The sequence below is a fragment of the Gaeumannomyces tritici genome, assembly GCF_000145635.1.
Source record: "Gaeumannomyces tritici R3-111a-1 unplaced genomic scaffold supercont2.3, whole genome shotgun sequence".
Classification (NCBI taxonomy): domain Eukaryota; kingdom Fungi; phylum Ascomycota; class Sordariomycetes; order Magnaporthales; family Magnaporthaceae; genus Gaeumannomyces; species Gaeumannomyces tritici.
Window position 1 is genome coordinate 25839 of NW_008804547.1, and position 19187 is coordinate 45025.

At 59.2% G+C, this 19187-nt stretch overlaps 8 protein-coding genes across 8 annotated transcripts; 2 read left to right on the forward strand and 6 right to left on the reverse strand.

Moving 5' to 3' along the window:
- Positions 1-187: 187 nt before the first annotated feature.
- Positions 188-3338, reverse strand: GGTG_05090 (hypothetical protein). The gene has a single exon (XM_009222889.1). It carries the CDS (start codon positions 2648-2650, stop codon positions 1106-1108), a length of 1545 nt encoding a protein of 514 aa, XP_009221153.1. The 5' UTR covers positions 2651-3338; the 3' UTR covers positions 188-1105.
- Positions 3339-3733: 395 nt separating this feature from the next.
- GGTG_05091 (hypothetical protein) lies at positions 3734-4322 on the forward strand. The gene has a single exon (XM_009222890.1). The coding sequence runs from the start codon at positions 4072-4074 to the stop codon at positions 4303-4305; it is 234 nt and encodes a 77-aa protein (XP_009221154.1). The 5' UTR covers positions 3734-4071; the 3' UTR covers positions 4306-4322.
- Positions 4323-4644: 322 nt separating this feature from the next.
- GGTG_05092 (initiation-specific alpha-1,6-mannosyltransferase) lies at positions 4645-6680 on the forward strand. The gene has a single exon (XM_009222891.1). It carries the CDS (start codon positions 5175-5177, stop codon positions 6453-6455), a length of 1281 nt encoding a protein of 426 aa, XP_009221155.1. The 5' UTR covers positions 4645-5174; the 3' UTR covers positions 6456-6680.
- A 66-nt stretch (positions 6681-6746) lies between these two features.
- Positions 6747-8810, reverse strand: GGTG_05093 (hypothetical protein; the record flags this gene model as incomplete). The annotated part of the gene is made up of 3 exons (XM_009222892.1): positions 6747-7220; positions 7264-8125; positions 8284-8810. 3 exons carry the CDS (start codon positions 8808-8810, stop codon positions 6747-6749), a joined length of 1863 nt encoding a protein of 620 aa, XP_009221156.1.
- A 697-nt stretch (positions 8811-9507) lies between these two features.
- On the reverse strand, positions 9508-10839 carry GGTG_05094 (hypothetical protein). Its single transcript, XM_009222893.1, has 2 exons — positions 10651-10839; positions 9508-10587 (listed from the first exon to the last, which is right to left on the reverse strand). Exons 1-2 carry the CDS (start codon positions 10673-10675, stop codon positions 9941-9943), a joined length of 672 nt encoding a protein of 223 aa, XP_009221157.1. The 5' UTR covers positions 10676-10839; the 3' UTR covers positions 9508-9940.
- A 784-nt stretch (positions 10840-11623) lies between these two features.
- GGTG_05095 (potassium transporter 1) lies at positions 11624-14816 on the reverse strand. Its single transcript, XM_009222894.1, has 2 exons — positions 12807-14816; positions 11624-12734 (listed from the first exon to the last, which is right to left on the reverse strand). Exons 1-2 carry the CDS (start codon positions 14514-14516, stop codon positions 11958-11960), a joined length of 2487 nt encoding a protein of 828 aa, XP_009221158.1. The 5' UTR covers positions 14517-14816; the 3' UTR covers positions 11624-11957.
- An 888-nt stretch (positions 14817-15704) lies between these two features.
- GGTG_05096 (hypothetical protein) lies at positions 15705-16337 on the reverse strand (the record flags this gene model as incomplete). Its single annotated transcript, XM_009222895.1, has 1 exon — positions 15705-16337. One exon carries the CDS (start codon positions 16335-16337, stop codon positions 15705-15707), a length of 633 nt encoding a protein of 210 aa, XP_009221159.1.
- A 1461-nt stretch (positions 16338-17798) lies between these two features.
- On the reverse strand, positions 17799-18612 carry GGTG_05097 (hypothetical protein; the record flags this gene model as incomplete). The annotated part of the gene is made up of 2 exons (XM_009222896.1): positions 17799-17852; positions 18109-18612. 2 exons carry the CDS (start codon positions 18610-18612, stop codon positions 17799-17801), a joined length of 558 nt encoding a protein of 185 aa, XP_009221160.1.
- Positions 18613-19187: the final 575 nt, after the last annotated feature.

Sequence of the window (19187 nt, forward strand, 5' to 3'; positions counted from 1 at the left end):
CAAGGTAGGATGGTGGGGGAAAAGCGCAAGAGTTGGAGATGGCAGAAACAGAGACAGCCAGCCGCATGCGGTTTCGGGGTGCCGATATTCTGGTTTGGCCTGAATGGCGACCTGGTTCCTCCGTCGAAAAAGACTAGAAAATTGCGCCTCCACGAACCCCGCAGATTCACACCACACCCCTGGCTCTGCTGGAGATAACAAAAAGGCACGGCACCACTGTATAAATGGCGCGTGCCCCTTGCAGCCAGGGGGCTGGCTAGGGTTCGCCAAGGGGTGGTCCCGAGCTAGCTTCCTTGCCTTGGATAGGCCCCATTGGGTTTACCAAACGCAGGCCCAGAACCAATAAAAATGCAAAATGGATTCATGATCGCTCGGCTGTGGCCCAATCAGGACATTCGCTCGCACCGAAAACAAGGAGGCTACCGCACCTGCTCATTTTGGAGCAGTGGTCAAGGCCAATCAAGCTTTGCAAGGTGCCGGCCTGGAATGCGAAAACAAAAAGCAAAAGGAGAGAAAAAAGGGGCGATGGGTCGAGCGTGTTTGTGCGTCCTAGACAAGGCAACAAAAAAATGCATCTCACCACCTTCAGACTTCGACCCCGAAAATCTAGACAGAAACATCCAGCGCGCCATATTTTCCCGCACCATGACGCCCAAACAGGGTACCGGGAGGGATGCCGAGGGGGAATGCACGCTAGCAGACGTGAGGATCGACCAGGGGCGGGGCGCCACCCTGCTTGCCAGCGTAAAGCGTACAGGGCCCCATGCGAACGCGGGGTTCGGACAGCAGACGCGGGGGTTGTTGTGTTTTGCGATCCTCGACCGCGTGCTTCCTCGGTGGCCTAGCCTCGGCGACGAAATTGGCTAGAGGAAGACGGTGGCTAGAATGTGCGTTCGGCCCGGGCTTCACATGTGTTTCGAGCTCACGTGGCGCGGCTGGGGCTAGTCGGGGCTGGAACTTTGGCACAAGCATAGCGGCGGCCAAGAGCCAAGACTTGTACAGCAGGCAACCGAGGGGGTGCGAGAGAATCTGGGTACGATTAGGTGCGCTATGTAAAATGGCAATGAATGGAAAGGTACATGCAAGTACGTCATCATCACACTCCTCAAGCAACCCCCGTCGCCTTCACCGGCTTTGGGGGCAGCGTCTTGGCATACAACCACTGCGCGAACCGGACGCTGGGCTCGTCGACGAAGCGCGTGATCATGTCAGCCGCCCACAGCGTCAGCGGCAGGATGATCAGGTGTGGTAGCAAGAACGAAACCTCCAACCCCAAGGGGCCGAGCTTGGGCAGCGGGAAGCGGTCGACCCAGCCGGGTATATTCTGGCGCTGGTCGTCCGAGTGCCAGCCCACGGCAGCGTAGATTCGGTCGCCCACGAGCCACAAAACAGGGCCGTGTGCCAGGTACAGGCCATACGACACGCGGCCCAGATATTGGCAGAAGCGCGTCTCGAAAAAGCGCTTGAGCGGTGGTAGGCGCGGCACCAGGGCCACCACCAGCGTCGACGCGAACAGCAGGTAGTACCACTTGTAGTCGAATACAGCCTGAGGTTTGAGCAACGACAGGTAGTACCAGCCGCGGTTCTCGGCGAGCGTCTCGACCTTGGCGTCGTGCGCGGGGGTGCCACCCAAATACAGAGCCGCAACCAGTAGGTGCCACATGACGAGCTTCTTGATAGGGCCCACGCCGCTGAAGCGGGCCAGGACGGCTGGCAACTCGCCGCGTGCCGACAGCAGGTCCAGGTCGCACTGCAGCATACCCGAGATGAACATGGCGCAGTACCAGCCGTCGGCGATGTAGATAAAGTAGAAGATTAGGGCGGCCTGGCACAGCAGGCGGGCGTCGCGTGCGCACCGCGACAGGGCCAGGACAGTCGTGTAAACCAGGACCGACCCGCGGAACTCGACAGGAATGGACCAGAGATGCGGGTTGTAGCGGAAATAAGGGTCGCCGCCCATGTTGAAAACAAAGGTGAAGTTCTTGCCCTCGGTGTACCACCGCCACAGCTCGGAAAGGTAGCTCTTCTCGTGTTCCATGCCAAAAACCCACGAGCCCGACAGATACCAAAAGGTCATGAAGGAGAAGGTGGTGACAATGAGTGGCATGAACAGGCGCAGCCAGCGGCGGAACAGGGCCGAGGCTAGGTTCTCGGATAGCCGGGCATGATCGGCGGCCTGGATGAGAGCCAGCGGCTTGGCCGTCAACACGTAACCCGAGATGACAAAAAACGTCGATACGGCCAGGTGGCCGCCGGTGAAGGCCAGGCGCACAAAGGGAAGCGTGGCGAGGTAGAAGTTGCCGTCTGTGCCGAAGGAACGCTCGAAAGCTTTGAGCTGGCCCTCCTCGTGGGCCCAGGCTGTGTGGTGCTGCCAATAAACCAGGAAGGCGGCGAACCCGCGGACGCCGTCGAGGTATGCCGTCCGCTTGAGTTCGCCGGGCGCGGATCCGCTGGGTGAGCTGCTCCGGCCTCGACGCAGAATCAGGGACCCGAGGCGGCCGATGAGAGCCCGACCCTGCTGTAGGGGGTGGGGAGAGGTGGGGGACATGCCGTCAGCGTCGCCATGCCACTCCTCTTGCTTGACGGCGTCCCAGTCGCTGTTGGAGTGCCCGTTGCTGTTGCCGTCCAAAATGCCCTGATTTGGAGGCATCCTATTGCTTTGTGTATGTGCGCTATCTCGCTGGGCTGCAGGTCGACGTCCCCCGGTGAGAGGCGGCAGAATGAGCGCCAGGCGTCGGGCTTTTCTGAGTGAACCAAGCAGCCTGTGGCGAACACGATAGTTGAAGCCGTTGAGCAGTTCAAGGACGGCCTCAGACGAAACGCAAGCCTTGAAAGATAAGATTGAGGGGCGGCGACTAGTCAGCCAGCCGTGAGGCAAAAGGGCGCTGGAAACGGCGTCGTGCTTCTGGTTGGCTGTTGATGCTGTAGCTGATGATGGGTGGCCCTTACGAGCCGAGGAAAGGACGCGAACAGTCTGACGGCGACAGTGGGGGCAGCAGAGACGCGCACTGGCGATTGCGTCGCCCGGCTGATGTCTGGGTTTTGGCTTGTGAGACCGGGCCGCGGTCGGTCGGTCTCGATGTGACGGAGATGCGGCACGGGCTGCAGCTAGACGTCAGAGGAGACGAGATGGGTACTTGTCAGGGAGTCGTCTGGGAGAACAGACCAGTGGCTTGTGACAAGACGCTGGTGGCGGACGCGCTCGGAGGACGCCGTGGGAGGGTGTGTGCGCGTGCGGTGTTTTACAGGCGGCACGGCATCCTTCGGGCTCGGGAGTCGACTGGTGGTCTGTCGGACGAATAACATAAATGGTGACCTTGGGAGTGGGCGAGGAGGACAGGGGCGAGGCCTAGGGTGATGGCGACAGTCATAGCCGCCGCCAGCACGACACTGCTCCATCAACAAAAATCGCGGTTCGGCACTGCATAATGTGCATAATACCCACCACGTATTCGTTCCTCCAGAGACCAACGGCCGGCCATGGATCCTGGACGCTGCATGCTGAGTGGGTGGTTTCAATGGCTTGGAAAAAAAAAAGGCAGGTGGGACAGCATCGATCGACCACTCGTTGCTCATGTTGGTTCAATTTTTCAGGTTTTGCAGTGGGCCAATTGTTTGCCAGGATGCGGGGTCGGAACACTGTCCCAAATTGGTTCGAGCGGGTGGGGCCAATGGAGAGTGGTGACAGCGCCAGGCCACGAAATTTGTGAATGGCATTTTGGCTCGACGGACAGACCTCGTCGACCCTCAGTGTCATCTCGCCGCCCTCCTTGACCACCTCCCCAGCCAGGCATCTCCTCGCGAGCATGCGCCAGACACACCATGACAGGCGACAGGCGCCGGGCCTGCTGCCACTGGTGCCATGTCCCGAAAGTCTAAACTAAACTCCACAGCAGGGCGCCCGACGTCGGACCGCCTAACCAGCCCTGCCTCTCAGTGGTGCCGGCTACCCACCGCGGAAACGAGCTGCGACGCTGTAATCAGACGGCTGCTCCGTCCACCTGGCCGTCCGACCTCGTCGTCGACATTGGCTGACTGGACAGCCGCAAAAAGCATCAAATACAAATCACAATGCCAAGTCCGACGTCATCCGTCGACGACTCTTCAGCCTATCCTCAAACCGGCACTTGTCCCAGACAAGAGCCACGCAACGAACCCAGCAGCAAGCAGCAGCCCTTCCTTCGGGCCAACCTTTACCTGCCTTGTTGGGGTAGCGTATCGGCTGCTGGGCTCCGCTGTGGCGAGTCTGGCCTGTCCGGCGTGTCGGCTCTGTGCTGCGTCGTGCCCCTGGCGCCGACCGACTAGAGATACCTGGGATTGCCCTCACGTTGGTTGCTGCTTGTGGCAATCTTTATGCTTTCCTCGTTGCGCTTTCCGAATGCTGCCCTGCCCAGCGGCTCTCTCCGCCGTCCTGCTAATTTGGCCTCCGTCCACTCGCGCCTCGCCCTCCCACACCACTTGCCAGCCAGATGCAATAAGTACCGGCCGTTGTTCTCCGCCCCGTGCCTGTCCACTTGCCATTCCCGGAAATCTATTGGCCTGCCCTTCTCCATCGCTGCGCGACTACCCCTGGCCGTAATACCACCCAACCCACCCCCCAGATCATCACCCATCCCCGCCCTTCCTCCTCCAATACGCGCACTGATTAGAGTTGACCTGAATATCGCGTGCGTATCCGGCCACTTGCCCTCGGCCTAATTTTTCCTCTTTTGCTCACTGTCACGCCCAACCCGTGCATGTGTCGAGGCCCTTCCCCCTGTCTCCTGTGATGTGACCTCGGAGCTTGGGTCCTCTTCAACTCTTTGGTCCCTCCCGAGAACCTTCTTTTTGTTCAACCACTACTCTGCTCTTTTCTCTTCTGCAGCGTCTGTGCTCGGCGCCCAACCCGACGTTTTCCCACTCCCACCCTCCTTCTTCTCACCCGCCATCCGCATTCTCGGCGCCTCCGTCCGTCTGCCTCTGCAGTTGGAATCACATAATCCAGCCACGCCCGTCACCACTCCATTAGGTCACACCGTTTTTTGTCTGGCCGCCGCCAAGACCACACTACAGAGACCTGCGTGAGGGAAGAGAGAAAGGCCAGAAGGGAGCCGGAAGGGAGAGGAAGGAAGAGACAGGGAACCCGCTCAAGGAAGGGAACCTGAGCCACAGACTGTTACTAGCGGCGACACACGATGGGCTCCCCTCCGCTGCTGGGCTCGCCGCTCTCGCCGCTGTCGCCCAGGCTGTCCATCCCGAGTTCGAAAATCAGTCTCAGGAACCGCCTACCGACGCAAATACGGAGATGCCTACCTCTATACCTGACGTGCCTGTGCGTGGTGCTGCTGATTCTCAACGCTGACCTCGTCGGCATCAGCATGCCCAGGCATCACCGGCTCAACATCCGGCGCGAGGCGTACAAGGACTACCTGAACAGCAAGTCGGGGCGCCACTCGGCGACGGCGCCAAAGACGCCGGCCAGGTTTCCACGCAAGGTGTGGCAGACGTGGAAGGTCGACCCGCTGTCCTTCGCCGAGCGCGACTCGCTGACGGCACGCACCTGGACGGCGCGCAACCCCGACTACCGCTACGAGGTGCTGACCGACGACAACGACATGGCCTACGTCGAGTACCACTTTGGCCCCGACGGCTTCGACCGGCCCGACATTGTCGACTTTTACCGCAATGTCAACGCCACCATCATCAAGGCCGACCTGTTGCGCTACATCATCATGTACGCCGAGGGCGGCGTCTACGCCGACATCGACGTCGAGGCGCTCAAGCCCGCCCACCGCTTCGTGCCGGAGCGCTACGCCGAGGAGGACGTCGACCTGGTCATCGGCGTCGAGATCGACCAGCCCCAGTACAAGGACCACTCGATCCTGGGCTCCAAGTGCATGTCGTTTTGCCAGTGGACCTTCATGGCCAAGCCGCGCCTGCCCGTCATGCTGCACCTGATCGAGAACATCATGGGCTGGCTGGACGGCGTGGCCGTCGAGCAGGGCGTCGCCATCCCCGAGGTGCAGCTCGACTTCGACAAGGTCATCTCGGGCACGGGGCCGTCGGCCTTTACGCAGGCCGTGCTCGAGGACATGAACATGCGCCGCAAGCTAGATGAGAGCAACGGCGTGTCGTCCGGCGGGAAGCGCGGCCCGTACACGTGGGAAGACTTCCACGACCTGGACGAGTCCAAGGTCGTCAGCCGCATACTCGTGCTCGACGTCGAGGCCTTTGCGGCGGGCCAGGGCCACTCAGATTCGGGCAACCACAACGCGCGCGGTGCCCTCGTCAAGCACCACTACCACGCCTCCAACTGGCCCAGCCGCCACCCGCGCTTCAGCCACCCGGCCTACGGCGAGGTTGAGCGCTGCAACTGGGACCCCATGTGTGTGGCCAAGTGGGACCAGGACGTGGCCGAGTTCAAGAAGCTGCCGGCCGAGCAGCAGCAGCAGCTCATCGCCGCGAGGCAGCTTTAGTTTGGGATTTCTTTACTGGGGGCGTTTTGATCTAGTGTGGATAGTCACGGCGTTACTTTTGTTGTCATCTATACACCTCTTCTTTGTAATCTACATAACCTGGCCAGGCTGTGCATGGTCTCCATGATATCCACACACATGTCGCCCAATTGATACCATGTCTCCCAACGATGCAGATCTACTTGTTGTCTGTCAATCTATTTAATCAACTATCGCTTCATGATGCTCGTGGCCGCCAATCCACCATCGAGGGGCCATTGGCGGCCACTGCATATGTCTCTCACCAGCAAATCAGACCGCCTCGGTCTTGGTAAAAGGTGTCTTCTCGGTCTGGTTGTCGGCCGGCGACTGGTATCCAAAATCCGGCGTCCCGCTCCGATTCTCGACTGGTGACTGGTACACCATTCCCGACGAGAATCGCCCCAGCTGGCTGTACTGGCTCATCCTCTTGCGCTCCTTGTGCGCCGACCGGTCCGTCAGCTTGAGCACGCCAGCCTCGGCCTCCATCGTCACCATGAGGGCTCCGGCATCGCTGTCGTCGGCGCGTCCGCTCCAGCCTTGGACGGCCGATAGCGTCGCCCCTCCCACGCCCCTGGCCGTTCCCAGGATGGCCGACTTGATGTCGAGGATGTCGAGGCTGGGCCCGGCGCGCGGCACGCGGTTCTTCCACACGCCATAGGCGATGCGCGCCATCTCGCCCACGACGGCGAGCAGCACCAGCAGGCTGAAGGCGGCCGACGTGTAGATGTAGCCGACCTCGCCGTACTTGATGACGGCGACGTTCAGGGTCGCCTCGACCCCCCCTGACGTGCGTCCACCACGCCGCCCTGTGGCCGTTGGCGAGGATGCCAAAGATCTGGTCCAGGAGCACCTCCAGCCCATCTTGGATCCCCCTCATCACGTGCATTTCCGTCGCGTCGATTTTGCCGTTCGTTTCGGCCAGCCTCTCGTTCTCGTGCTGGTAGAAGAACATGTCGATGTTGTCCAGGAAGGCGTCGCCCAGCACCGACGTGTAAAGCGTGGTCATGGTCTGCGACAAGTAGCTGACGGAGCGGAAGGCGTTGTTGACCAGGTCGCGGCTGGGGTCGATGTCGTCGTTGGACCCGGTGATCGGCTTGACCTGGATGGACTTGTCCGTGTCGTTGACCAAGATGTCGAATTTCGTGGGCTTGAAGATGACACTGCACTGCACGCCCTGCAGGGAGGGGTAGGCGTCGCCGGCCACGAATCCGTACATGTACCTGCCCCGCTGGTTGGAGTTGGCGATAACGACCGTCGTGTTCAGGCTCTCGTTCTCGCTCCAGACCTGGCTTCCGCTCCAGTTACCGTTGGGCAGGTCGGCCCAGGCCCAGCCGAGGTGCATCTGGGCCCGCGAGTTGGTGAAGGTGAAGGAGCCATCCTCGAAGTTCGCGATGTGCCACCACTCCGGTTTGGTCACGTTGCGCTTGCACTCCACGTTGGTCCAGTAGCCGCTCTCCTGGTACCCGTAGCTCTGGATGACGCCCGAGCGCCCAGTCCACCGTGTCTGATTCAGGCCCGCCGACATTCCGACGCCGTACGACCGGGTGCTGTACCAGTATCCTGTGTTGTCCAGCCGTGGGTATCTCGAGGTCTGATCGTCGGCTGTCTTTGTCGAGGCCGTCGCGATGACGTTTTGCAAAGCGCCAGCACTGTCTGGATCCAGGTGAAACCAGGGGGGGTTAGTCGGCGAATGAGACCAAATCCTGCTAGAGGGAAAAACTCACATTTCCATGGCAGCTAATTGAAAGATCCAAATTTGGAAAAATACGGTATGAATTCATCCGAGCACTTGTCGAGGGGGCCACACCGTGTCCCCCAGCCACTCCGACTCGCCTCGTCATAGTTGGAGATGTTGACCACGCCCGGGATCTGTGCCTGACCGAGCTTGGGCGTAATGGTGCCCGCCCACATGGGCGCGATGCTCTTGAGGAACAACCACCAGACCAGGATCTGCAGCACGACGGGCCAGCGCAGGTCAAAGTCCATGACGCCGCGGACCACGGCGCTGCGGATCTTGAGGGCGTCGAGCGTCATGCCGGACCGGCGGCCCTGGGCCAGCCCCTCGTCCGAGGCGAAGGCGCGGGCGTTTGTGCGGAAGCGCAGGACGCTGCTGACGGCGTAGAACTGCAGCCCGCCCAGCACCGCCGCGGCCACCTGCACGGCCACCTGGATGTTGACGCGGTTGTTGTTGAGGAACTCGACCTTGAACTCGCTGTAGGACCGGAGCTGCGTCGTCAGCAGGCATGTGAGCCCGATGCCGGCCGGCACCATGGCGGCCGCCAGCGGGAGGATGAACCGCCGCCAGGCGTGAGGGGTCTTGGGGTCGTTTGTCATGGTTGGCCTGGCCAAGGGTCGGGTTGGGACGAAGAAGGGGGACTGGACGGATGGGCAGACAATGAACAAAGGCCGATCCGAGAGCTCCCGGTCTTGGATGCTTGGGTAAAAACTCGATGCATTTGGGCACCTGTTTCTATGGCGGACAGCGCGGCATTTATCGCACCAACCCTCCTCGCCAGCCCTGTCCTCCCAAGCATCAGTGCCATCTTGCAGAACCAACAGCCACAGCCAACTCCACCGGGTCCACGAGCCGACATGGCCCTACCGCCAATCGTGTCGTGGTGGGAGCCGCCCAGACGGGGGGGCCCAGCTGCGCGTTGCCAGTTGTGGACTGGAGGGTCCATAGCGAATAACACCCAGGCACGTCTGGCACGACTACCACAAAAAAGATAACAGCGAACAGGAATGACAGCTGCCTGGAAGAATCACAGGAAAAACAACAGTAAGAACAGTAGAAAGAATAGCAGAAAGAACAGCAGGAAAAACAATAGAAACAATCATCAAATTAGGAAGGCGCTGGCATTTTGCTTCCTAGGACCTGGATGATTGCCGCTTTTTTTTTGTGGTGGCGTGCCGCCCAGATGGGAGGCCCTGCTGGTGCGTTGTGGATTTAACCACAGCAAACAGCACCCAGATCTACTGGCGCGCGCTTTTCTCTGCATTCAGCTCGCGACTGCACAGCAACATGGGAACGCCCGTCTCATGCAATTGGAATTAATTCAATCGTCAAAACCAGTGATTTCCTAGGCCATTGCGTGGAGTGGGCCGGCAAATGTGTTTTCTCTGAACAAAGACGTGGTTGGGGGGTCGCACATGCGCGGCCCAAAACTGAAATGCGGCTCAACAGACATGAGGCTCGATTGTCACGGTGCGCGCCCAACTGTATCGCACAGTTATCCCAGCTCTGGCAGTCCTGCTCTGGCAGCCCAGCCCCGGCATTCTCACGCCGTGGCGTCCTCCATGACCGTGTCCTCCATGACCATGTCCTCCTCCTCCTCCTCCTCCTCCTCCTCCTCCTCATCCTCCTCATCCTCCTCAGCCAAAAACTTCTCGAGCGCCTCCGGATCGTCCAAGTCCAGATCCTCCTCTCTCTGGGCCGCCTGCACCCTGGCTTGCAGCTCGGGGTGCTAGGCAAGGTAGCCTGGGGGATGTATCCTCTCCACGGTCCGCATGGCGGGGTAGACGTCCAGGGGGTTGTTTATGTCCGCGCGCCACCAGTATGAGCCGTCGGCGCGCCATCCCTCGCCGTCAAGCGGCCGGTGGAGGGTGGGATGCATCTCCCACTTGTCGTACGCGCTCCACCGGAAGTTGTCGAGAAGGTGGACGATCAGGGTTTTCCGCGCTCCCGAAAGGGTAAGGATAAGATATTGACGACGGGCCTGAACCAAAGTATCGATAAGGCTGGTAAGGGCTTGGGTGGTGAGATCGAGAGGGATAAGGCACACGCGGTCCAGATCTTCCACGCTTAGCTCTTCGACCAGCTTTTCGAGGGCCTCGACAACCGCACCGTCCGTATTCAACGCATATTTAAGGGCGGTGTAAAATGCAAATTCGCCTCTGGTGTACATTATCTCGCCATGCTCAATGGCGAGGATCAAGATGCTGCACAAAACAGTCGTCATTTTGTTTCGGTCGAGGTGTCCGACGGCCCTCTGCAGCCCATTGCGGAAATCGCTGCCCACCCGATAGTCGGCGAACAAAGGGCTGTTCGGCGGCAGCAAAAGGCCCTTGGGGTCCACTAGAGACTTCATGGACCTGGGCCTAGCCGATGTAGCTGCGGTTGAAAGGAGTTAGCGACTTTCGCAAAGCAAATAGGGAAAATAAATAAGAGGCATACCATGGCGGAGTGGCAAGCTAAACATCGCGACAATTCAAATGCTGGGTGGGATTTGGGATTGTCGGGATGGAGAAGGCTTGAAAAAATTGGCTTGGAAAAAGTTTGAAAGGGAAGAAAACACTGCTTCGCTGACATGGTCGTGCACAGGTAGGAAGAAGATTAAATAGGAAAAAACGGTTGGCCAAGGAAGAGAAGGAAAGAGCGACCGATATGGGAAGAGAAGGCGAAACCCGGCTGATAAGTAAAAAAGAAAAAAAGAAAGAAAAAAAACCTGGATAAGCTCTAAGAGTTTCGAATGTGTAAACCCCAGAGCTACTTATACAACCCCTCGGGTAGAACCACGGAGGAGCCGAGAGATACCGTTACACTACGCAGGTAGATGTTAAGTTAACAACCACCCCTTCGACCTTGCCTTTAAAGCTTAGCACCGCATTGTTTGATGCTGGCCTGGTCCGAGCTTCCGAGGTGTTCTTTCTGCCTCGGGTTGCCGCAGTCCGAGGACCCACCAGCAAAGCAGAGATCAGGCGGTAGACATGAAATAGCGGGCAGCCAGCAGCAACCCAGTAAACCCCGGTCGGTAAGCACACGAGTTCAAACTCATCGTCCGAACCGGAGCCTTCACAGCTTTGGCTAGCATTTTCATCCCGAGGAGCCCAGGGGTGCGGCGGTTCAGGTTGAGGTGTGAGGTTGGGCTTGGCACTGGCAGCCTTGCGGCCCCGCGATGTTGACTGCCCGCCCGCGTAGCCCCCTGTCTATCTGCCTTACTCCGCTGTGCATGGCAAACCTAAGGGTCGCCCAGGAATTGAAATTGATAATGCCGAAACTGCCTTGGATCACGCTCACCGCGCATTTGTTTACCAGGACATGTTGTGAGTGGCCAACTGTGCGTTGGAAGCCACACGCTTGAGAAATCAGCGTAAGACATGGCGCTGAACGGCGCGGCTGGCGGAATTGTTTCAGCGTAGCTGCAATTGTCTTTAAATGATTTCTTTATTTCTATTCCTATCGTTATTCCTGTTTTTATTCCCAGGGCTCATTCCTTTTCCTGATTCTTCTTTTTATTTCGCTTTATCGTTCTTATACGCCTTCTTTTTCTTTATTCTTGTACGCGTTTCTCTTATCTCCTGTGAATTCTTTTGGCTTGTTTTCTTTTGTATTCGTTTTCTTGGAAAAGGTTGTCTTGGCGCATTGCGGAGGCTTGTCAATGCTGACGGCCTGAGCAGTCACTGCCAATTGAGAAACACCATGTTGATCTGCATATCTCGTCTGTACATTCAACAACTACACAATAAACTACAAAACGCCCCCTACGGAACCCGGTGCGCATCCACGCTCGTCCTCGCCCTGCTGATAGTTCTCCGAATCTCGGCGTCCTGGTCCTCGCGCGCCGCGTCGTCCCAACCGGGCAGCTTGACCGAGTGATCCAGGGCGACGGGCAGGCCCCTGTGGCGGCCGCGGATCATCATGAGCACCATGACGACCTTGCTGCCGGCGAACCAGCCGCCGCAGAAGCTGAAGGACTTGCCCGTCAGGCCGACCGAGATGCCGATGTTTGTGTAGCCCGACACGATCTCGAACAGAAAGTTGAAGATGCTGTAGCCCTGCGGGTCGGCGATGGAGTGCGCCGTCTCGATCAGGGCGACCAGGAAGAGGGCCAGGGCGATGGACCACATGTCGTGCGACAGCTGGCCCCTAAGGTGCTGCGAGACGAGGCTGATGCCGCCCTCGGGCGCGGCGACGGGCGCGGGGTCGTCAAAGTCGATCTCCTCGGACCGCTTGAGGCCGGGGATGGGGACGTAGTCGCGCCGCGAACTGGTGTCGATGCCCACGCCTTGGAAGTCGTTCATGCGCCGCTGAATCTGCTTGCCGACGAAGGCGGTGCCGCGCCGGCCGACGGCGGCCAGCGACTTGATGGGTTGCATGGACCTTGATATGGCGGTCGTGTGCGACGCCGCCACCGAGGTGGGCGACAGGAGCGGGGCGATGACCGTCATCTCTGCCGCGGCCTCGGCGGCGTCCTCCTCCTCGTCCTGTTTCTGCGCCTCGTCCACCGAATAAAGACCGAGGGATCGTTCTTCGTAGACCTGTTGAGTTGTGGTAGACGGTTAGCTGTGATGGCGGAGGGAAGCCAGAGGAAGAGGAGAATGGAGACATACGTTCGAATTGCGCATGACAATAATCTCGGGGTACGCGGCCAGGTACATGGTGACAAGCAGGAGCACCAACAGGCCAAACCACAGCCCCGAGATGGAAAATACGGCAAGCCCGCTCGAGGGCGTGGCGATGGCCTGGAAGAGCATGATGCCGGTGCGGGCGGGGTTAGGGGTGTCGTCGAAAAGCGAGTTGCCAATGTTGAGCACCACGAGCCCGACCCAGTTGATGAGCACGAGGGTGGAGAAGAAGCCGATGAAGACGAGGTTTTGGCGCGACGGGAACATGAGCATGAACAGACGGCGCGGGTACTTGAGGATGAAGTCGAAGGCCTCCTCCCACGCGCCGTAGTCGTGGCCGGTCGGGCCGTAGCGGGCGATGCCGTACTTGAAGCCGAGGCGGCAGACGTAGACGGTGCCGCGGACAAAGGCCGGGAAGGCGGCGTTGCCAGCGAGCGAAAGGATGGTGACGATGGTCAGGACGAAGGGGTCGCGGTTGAAGGCGGCGATGCCGGCGTCCAGCAGTGTCATGCCGGCGTTATTGAAGGCCGACACGGCCAGGAAGACGCCGGTCCACCAGGGGTCCTGGTTGTTGACGGCGCAGATCTCGCGGCTGTAGGTTGCCATCCAGGCGCCGAGTGCGATGGCGCCAAGGGCCTGCCAGAGGAAGAAGTAGACGGCGTTGATGACGAATAGGAGTTTGAGCGACCGATACTCGACGCCGCCCAGGTACTCGCGCTGGTCCTCGTCCAGGTCGAAGAACTGTCCGTTGCGCCCGATGGAGCTCTTGTGCTCCTTGACGAAATGGCGGAAGTCGAAGCCGTGGTGCGCCCCTCCAAAGCCTCCCGCGCCGCCTCCCACCCTGGCCGTTGCCGCGCGTGCGAGCTGCGGCGGGCGGTGGTTACGGTGTCGGAAGTGGGCGTGCGAGGGCGCGGTGTGATCGCCGCGGCCGCCGGGCGACAGGGGGTTGCCGTTGTTGCCGTTGTTGCCGTCGAGGACGTTTTGCAGCACCGCGGCGTGCGGGTGTGTGGCGGTCGGCGTGGTGGTGCTTGCGGGCTGGGCGGCAGGGGTGGCGTCACTGTCCTCGAAGTGGGAGCTGCGGCGGTCGGATGCGTGTTTGTTGGGCTTCGAGAGCTCAAAGGCGTCGAGCTTGGCGCGCCGGGAGTGCTCGCTGGCGTCGGCCTGATGGGCGCCAAAGGATGACATGACGGGCAGGCCGGCCATGGCACCAGCCATGCCAATCATTGCCCCCGTGGCCCGCTTGCGCCGGCGCTTCTCGCGCTCAAAGTTCTCGACGTGCTCGAAGCGCTTGGAGAAGTGATACAGGCGCACCAGGATGGTGCTCTCGGCGACGAGTATGGGGCTGCCCAGGATCATCATCAGAAACAAAATGGCCTGCTGGCCCGTAACCAGGTCGCTGAGGTTGATGGTATTGAGGCCGCTGCCGGTGAAGGACGACATGATGAGGAACCACGAGTCGATAAAGCTGAGTGTCGTGAACTCCTCGCGGTCCGACAGGGCGAAGAAGACGGCCGACATGACGAGGCCGAAAAAGACAAAATAGGAGTAGTGTATGGTGATAAAGTTCACGGGCGGGAGATAGGGCTTGATGCCCGGGTAGACGCGCGCCCAGGCATCGCGGAGGGAATGCCAGGCGGCGACGAGTCTGGCCTGGAGGCTATTGCTGGCGCCATTGTTGGTGCTGGCGATGCCCATCAGGGGAGGAGGGTGCCCAGAGTCGAGGGCGCGATTGGCGATGGTGGGGAGGAGTGGTGTCGTGGAGCAAGTTCGGGTGGCCAAGGCTGGGCGATGGGGGGGTGTTTTGTTCTAGATTTCTTTATCTCCTGAGGCGGTGGATCAAATCGCTGTTTGCAGCGACGACGTCTCAGATGCCGGCACTAGCACAGATGGCCGTGCTGGCATGCGTGTCGCGGTGGAGCGCGTTCCGGCTGGACGGGCCCTGCCGTTCGTTGGTCTGGACAGGCCTTGTCTGGACAGGCCTGAATGGCACAGCCCTGATGTGACGGGTGCCCTGACAGGCTGAGGCTGGCATGACAGCGCAGAGTCCACAGCTCCACATGCAGTCCGGCCGTGCAGGGGTCGTCGTCGTCGGGGTCCGCGGTCGCGTTTTGCTGCACGTCAGCACCAACGAATCTCAGCGCACGGGCCTGGAGGCCGTCGACGGTTGCTGGGCTAGTCTGGGAAAAGTAAAAATGGGATGGATTACAGGAACCGAATCAAGGTTCTACGGGTATATAGCACGACAAATGCTGCAGAATATGGTGGATGCCAGTTAAGCACCAACAACATCCCCGACGTCAGTCGTCGCCAACATGTGTAGATCAATCTTAAATCAATCGCTTGACGCGTCGTGACTGCAAGCCCGGCCCTCGATGCCATGACGGCCACGCAACAAACAGTGGCAATGGAATTGATATGACAAAATCACAAAACGTAGAAGCTGTATCCCGTATTGGCCTTTGGCTTAATTGGAAAGCTTATTTCAACCGCCCGCTGCACTCGGTCGATGGGTCGGCCACGCGCCAGATGGAGAATGTGGATCGTGTGGTGGAAAACGGCCACTCCCGGCTGCTGCTGCATCTGGTGCAAGAATAATCCCTGTTGATGCGTGGAGCCCACTGCTTTGTCTGGCAAATGGCAAATGCAAACATCTGGCATTGCCACTAGGAAAGCAAGCCACTCTAGCAGAACCCTAGCAAACGTCACACAGGTAGGACAGATAGCCAGCCTTGCCTCGTCGCACCGCCTCCCACCTGCACCTGTCCATTCTCCTCCCATTCTCCTCCCATTCTCCTCCCATTCTCCTCCCATTCTCCTCCCATTCTCCTCCCATTCTCCTCCCAAGCCCTGCCCGTCGTCCCGAATAGGAAACTCCGCCACCTGCTAGCACTGCCCAGACACGCGTCGCTGGTTGGTAAAGGACACGCTGAGGTCGTCCGTCCGCAGGCTCCCGAACGCCGTCGAGCTGGCCGGCGTCGCAAAGAAGGCCCTCGCATTCACAAAGAACAGCACCGACCGCCCGCCGGCGTTGACGGCCGTCCCGACGCTATCGGTCCGCACCCACGGCTGCCCGCCCGCCCAGACCCCGCCCGACAGCACCGCCTGCGACACCCCGCCGCCCGTGGTCAGCCGCCCGGGGCTGGTGCCGTAGCTGGCCTCGAGCGTGCCCGTGTTGCCCGCGGGGAACTCGGCGAACCCGTGCGACGTCGCCACCACCGTCAACGCCACGCAGCCCGACGGGTACGTGGCCGCCAGTATGATGGTGCAGCGCATGTCGCGCCCCGACGCCGGGTTGAGAAACGCCTCCCAGTTGTCGAACCCGAGCGTCACGCTCGACCCGTCCTGGCTGATCTGCGACGCCCACGTCCCGGACGGACAGCCCGTGCCCGCCGTCGTCACCGACGTGATGCGGATGCGCTCGTTAGGTGGGAGGGTCTGGCGCGGCGCGAGGGGGGCGGCGGGGGCTGCCGCTGTCAGCGCGGGGAGGAGGGCGGTGAGAATAAAGATGGGATGCATGGTGGGCTTAGTTTTGTATGGCTAACACGAGATGATGGAAATGACAAGCTTGTTGGAGTCTGATGATGGACAGGAGAGGACCCCGGATGCCTGGAACGAGTATTCGCAAACACCGCTGCTGCAGTGAAGGTCTGGCCATATTTATATAGCACCAGCCTCTGCTGTGCTTCGTACCCAGGAGCCCAAGATGCCGTAGTAGGCAAGTGATCCGACGAGCGGCCCAGCAGGCAGCATCGCTCTCCTGCCACGCCGCCAAGGAAGCGAAAAGCTAGTATTGTCTCCGACCCCCGGGGCTGTTCCGCCCGTCATGCTCCTCAAGGTGTCTGCCTTGCGCTAGCATCCCCACGGGGATTTATTTTTGTGTTCCAGTGGGTGACAACATGAACTTTGCCGCATGTGGAGTGCTCGGGGCCACCGACGGAAAGCCATTTGGACGCAGGGCAACTAAGACCTGTCGATACGACCTTCCGCTTTCCTCGTGGTTCGATTCGTGGTGGAGTAAAGGACGGTGTAGTTTTTTTTTTTTTAATATATCTTCGCCTTTTTTTCTTACTTTCATTATACTGCTAATTATTGTTTTTTTGTTTTACGCTTTTATCTTTCCCTTTTTGCCCCTTTTGCTTTCTTTTACATCCCCATATATGACATCGGAATTCCCTCGTATCGATATTCATCGTGGGTGGCGCCATGCTGACGAACCCAGAATTCAGTCAGTAAAAGCCGCGAGGGGAATCTAGAGGCACATAGGGTTGCATCCTGCCGCCCCAAGAATCGAGGGCTGATACCTGAGCACCACTCATCCCGCGTCCCAAGAACATGTATTCCGCCCGATGTAGATGCCGCACCTCGCTTGTGTGGAGACCGGGCGGCAGGAGAAGGAATTATTGATTCTCGCATCCCCGCAGCTGCCACACCCTCGCTTTGGGGCCGAGGAAGAGGGTGTGCTCGCGCCTTTTGCACACTGCTTACCACGGCGAATCACAATTCCTCGAGTAAGCATTCGATGGTGTGTGCCGCGCTGGGCTGGGCAGTGTACCAAGAGGAGCTCGCTACCATGCTTGGTGCCAGTCCGCGACAAGAAGGCACAGTCTCACGAGATCAATATTCGGTGCGGTGAAAAGGAAGGAGGTTTTCCCTCTTGTCCCTCGTCAGCTGGCGTATCCCATTACGCACTTCCTCTGAACCAAACACTTGCACAATCTGGGCGTAAGCGCCGGTTGGTTAATTAATCCTGCGCAAGCGGACGGCATTCCATATTGCACACGCAGCATCGGACATTTGGGAAGGCAGCGGGCGGGAGCGGGCAAAGGCTCGCTAGCGCACTTTAGATAAATGAATCCGTTGGACCAGAAATTAAATGCCTGCCACCCGTGTCCCGTGATTTACACCGCCGCCTTTTCGAAGGGAGAGCAGTCCGTTGGTTGGCTCGAATGCAACGGCTTATGCCGTGCCGCTATTTCTTCACTGCACAACTGCCTCATCGGGAGGCTTCACCTCATCATAAATTTTGTCGTACTATCGTAAAAAAAAAAAAAGTCATGTGATTTCATGCAAAGGACTAATCAATGGAAAGGGCAGGAATTGGGAGGATGGTACAATAAAAAACAGAAGAAACATTAACTTTAGGAAGGAGCAGAAATACTTATTTCTGTCAGACGTATAGCGAGAGAGATCAACGGCCACTTGGCCATGGCTTGCCTCAGCTTTGCACAGACTTCTGCCATGCTCTTTGACACATAGAATGCAAGTCGCGCGAGTCTTTGAAGCGCACCTCGCGGTTTCGGATGACGGCGGCGTGCTGCTTCATCGCAGTCAGAGAGATGTCGCGCTTCGGGGAAGGGGGCGGCGGGTTGGGCTTCTTGCGCTCACCGAACAGCTCGTCCGGGTGGGCCTCGAGCAGGACCGTGTCGCCGCGCTCAAAGGCCTCGTCGAGCTGCGGGGCGTCGGCGTACGCGCGCCGGAACTTCTCGGTGCAAGTCTGCTTGAAGCAGAGCCACCAGGGGCCGTCACGGGGGATGAACCCCAGCGACATCAAGGTCGTTGGGTACTCAAGGGCGCAGCTCGAGCACGTGCCCATGTCGCCGCCGTTTTCCTCGTACAGCTTGATGAAATCATCGAAGTTCTCGATCGCGGGGAAGCCGTCATCAGACATCCTGCCCCAGGACGGCAGCTTCAAGTTTTTGTAGTAGTCGTCCCAGTTGGGCTTATAAATGCTCAACATCTTCAACTTCTCGTTCCAGACAAGGCTGGGCGAAGAAGCGCAGGCGGTAGACATGTTGTAAAGGATGTTTACTTGGACTGACCAGTGTTCTGGTGGGTGATTGGGTATTGTTGAAACTTACCGACATACACGGTGGCTGTCCGGGTGTAGGAGTTGGAGCGAAGGGATGTGTTGTTGGAGGTAATGTATAGGGTACCAGGGAATATTTTGGAACATGGAAGATATCGATAATTTATGGGCACTTGCAGCAGTCGCTGGAATGCTGGCCCTTTCCTCTCCTCACAATGGAACAATGCATCGCTGCGAGACCAACGCCCAGATCTGGCACCCAAGATCAGCTTGGCAGAGAAAAGAACGAGGACAATGGGGACGGCGGCAGAGGGAGCTGTCAACCACCGACGCAGCGGCCTCAACGGCGCTAGCTAGACGATATGTGCCCAAGACGCTAAGCACGTGTGCTGTTGGAAAACAAGCGGTCTGGATTCGGCTGCAAGGTGCGCTTGACGGATAAACGTTTATGAAACCGCCAACGGACCATCACAATCAGCTGGACGCCCATCCCCCAGGGTCAAGTCAGGGGCACGCTGATCGGCGTGGGCGAGCCGACGTCAGCGGCGGGGTGGGGAAGT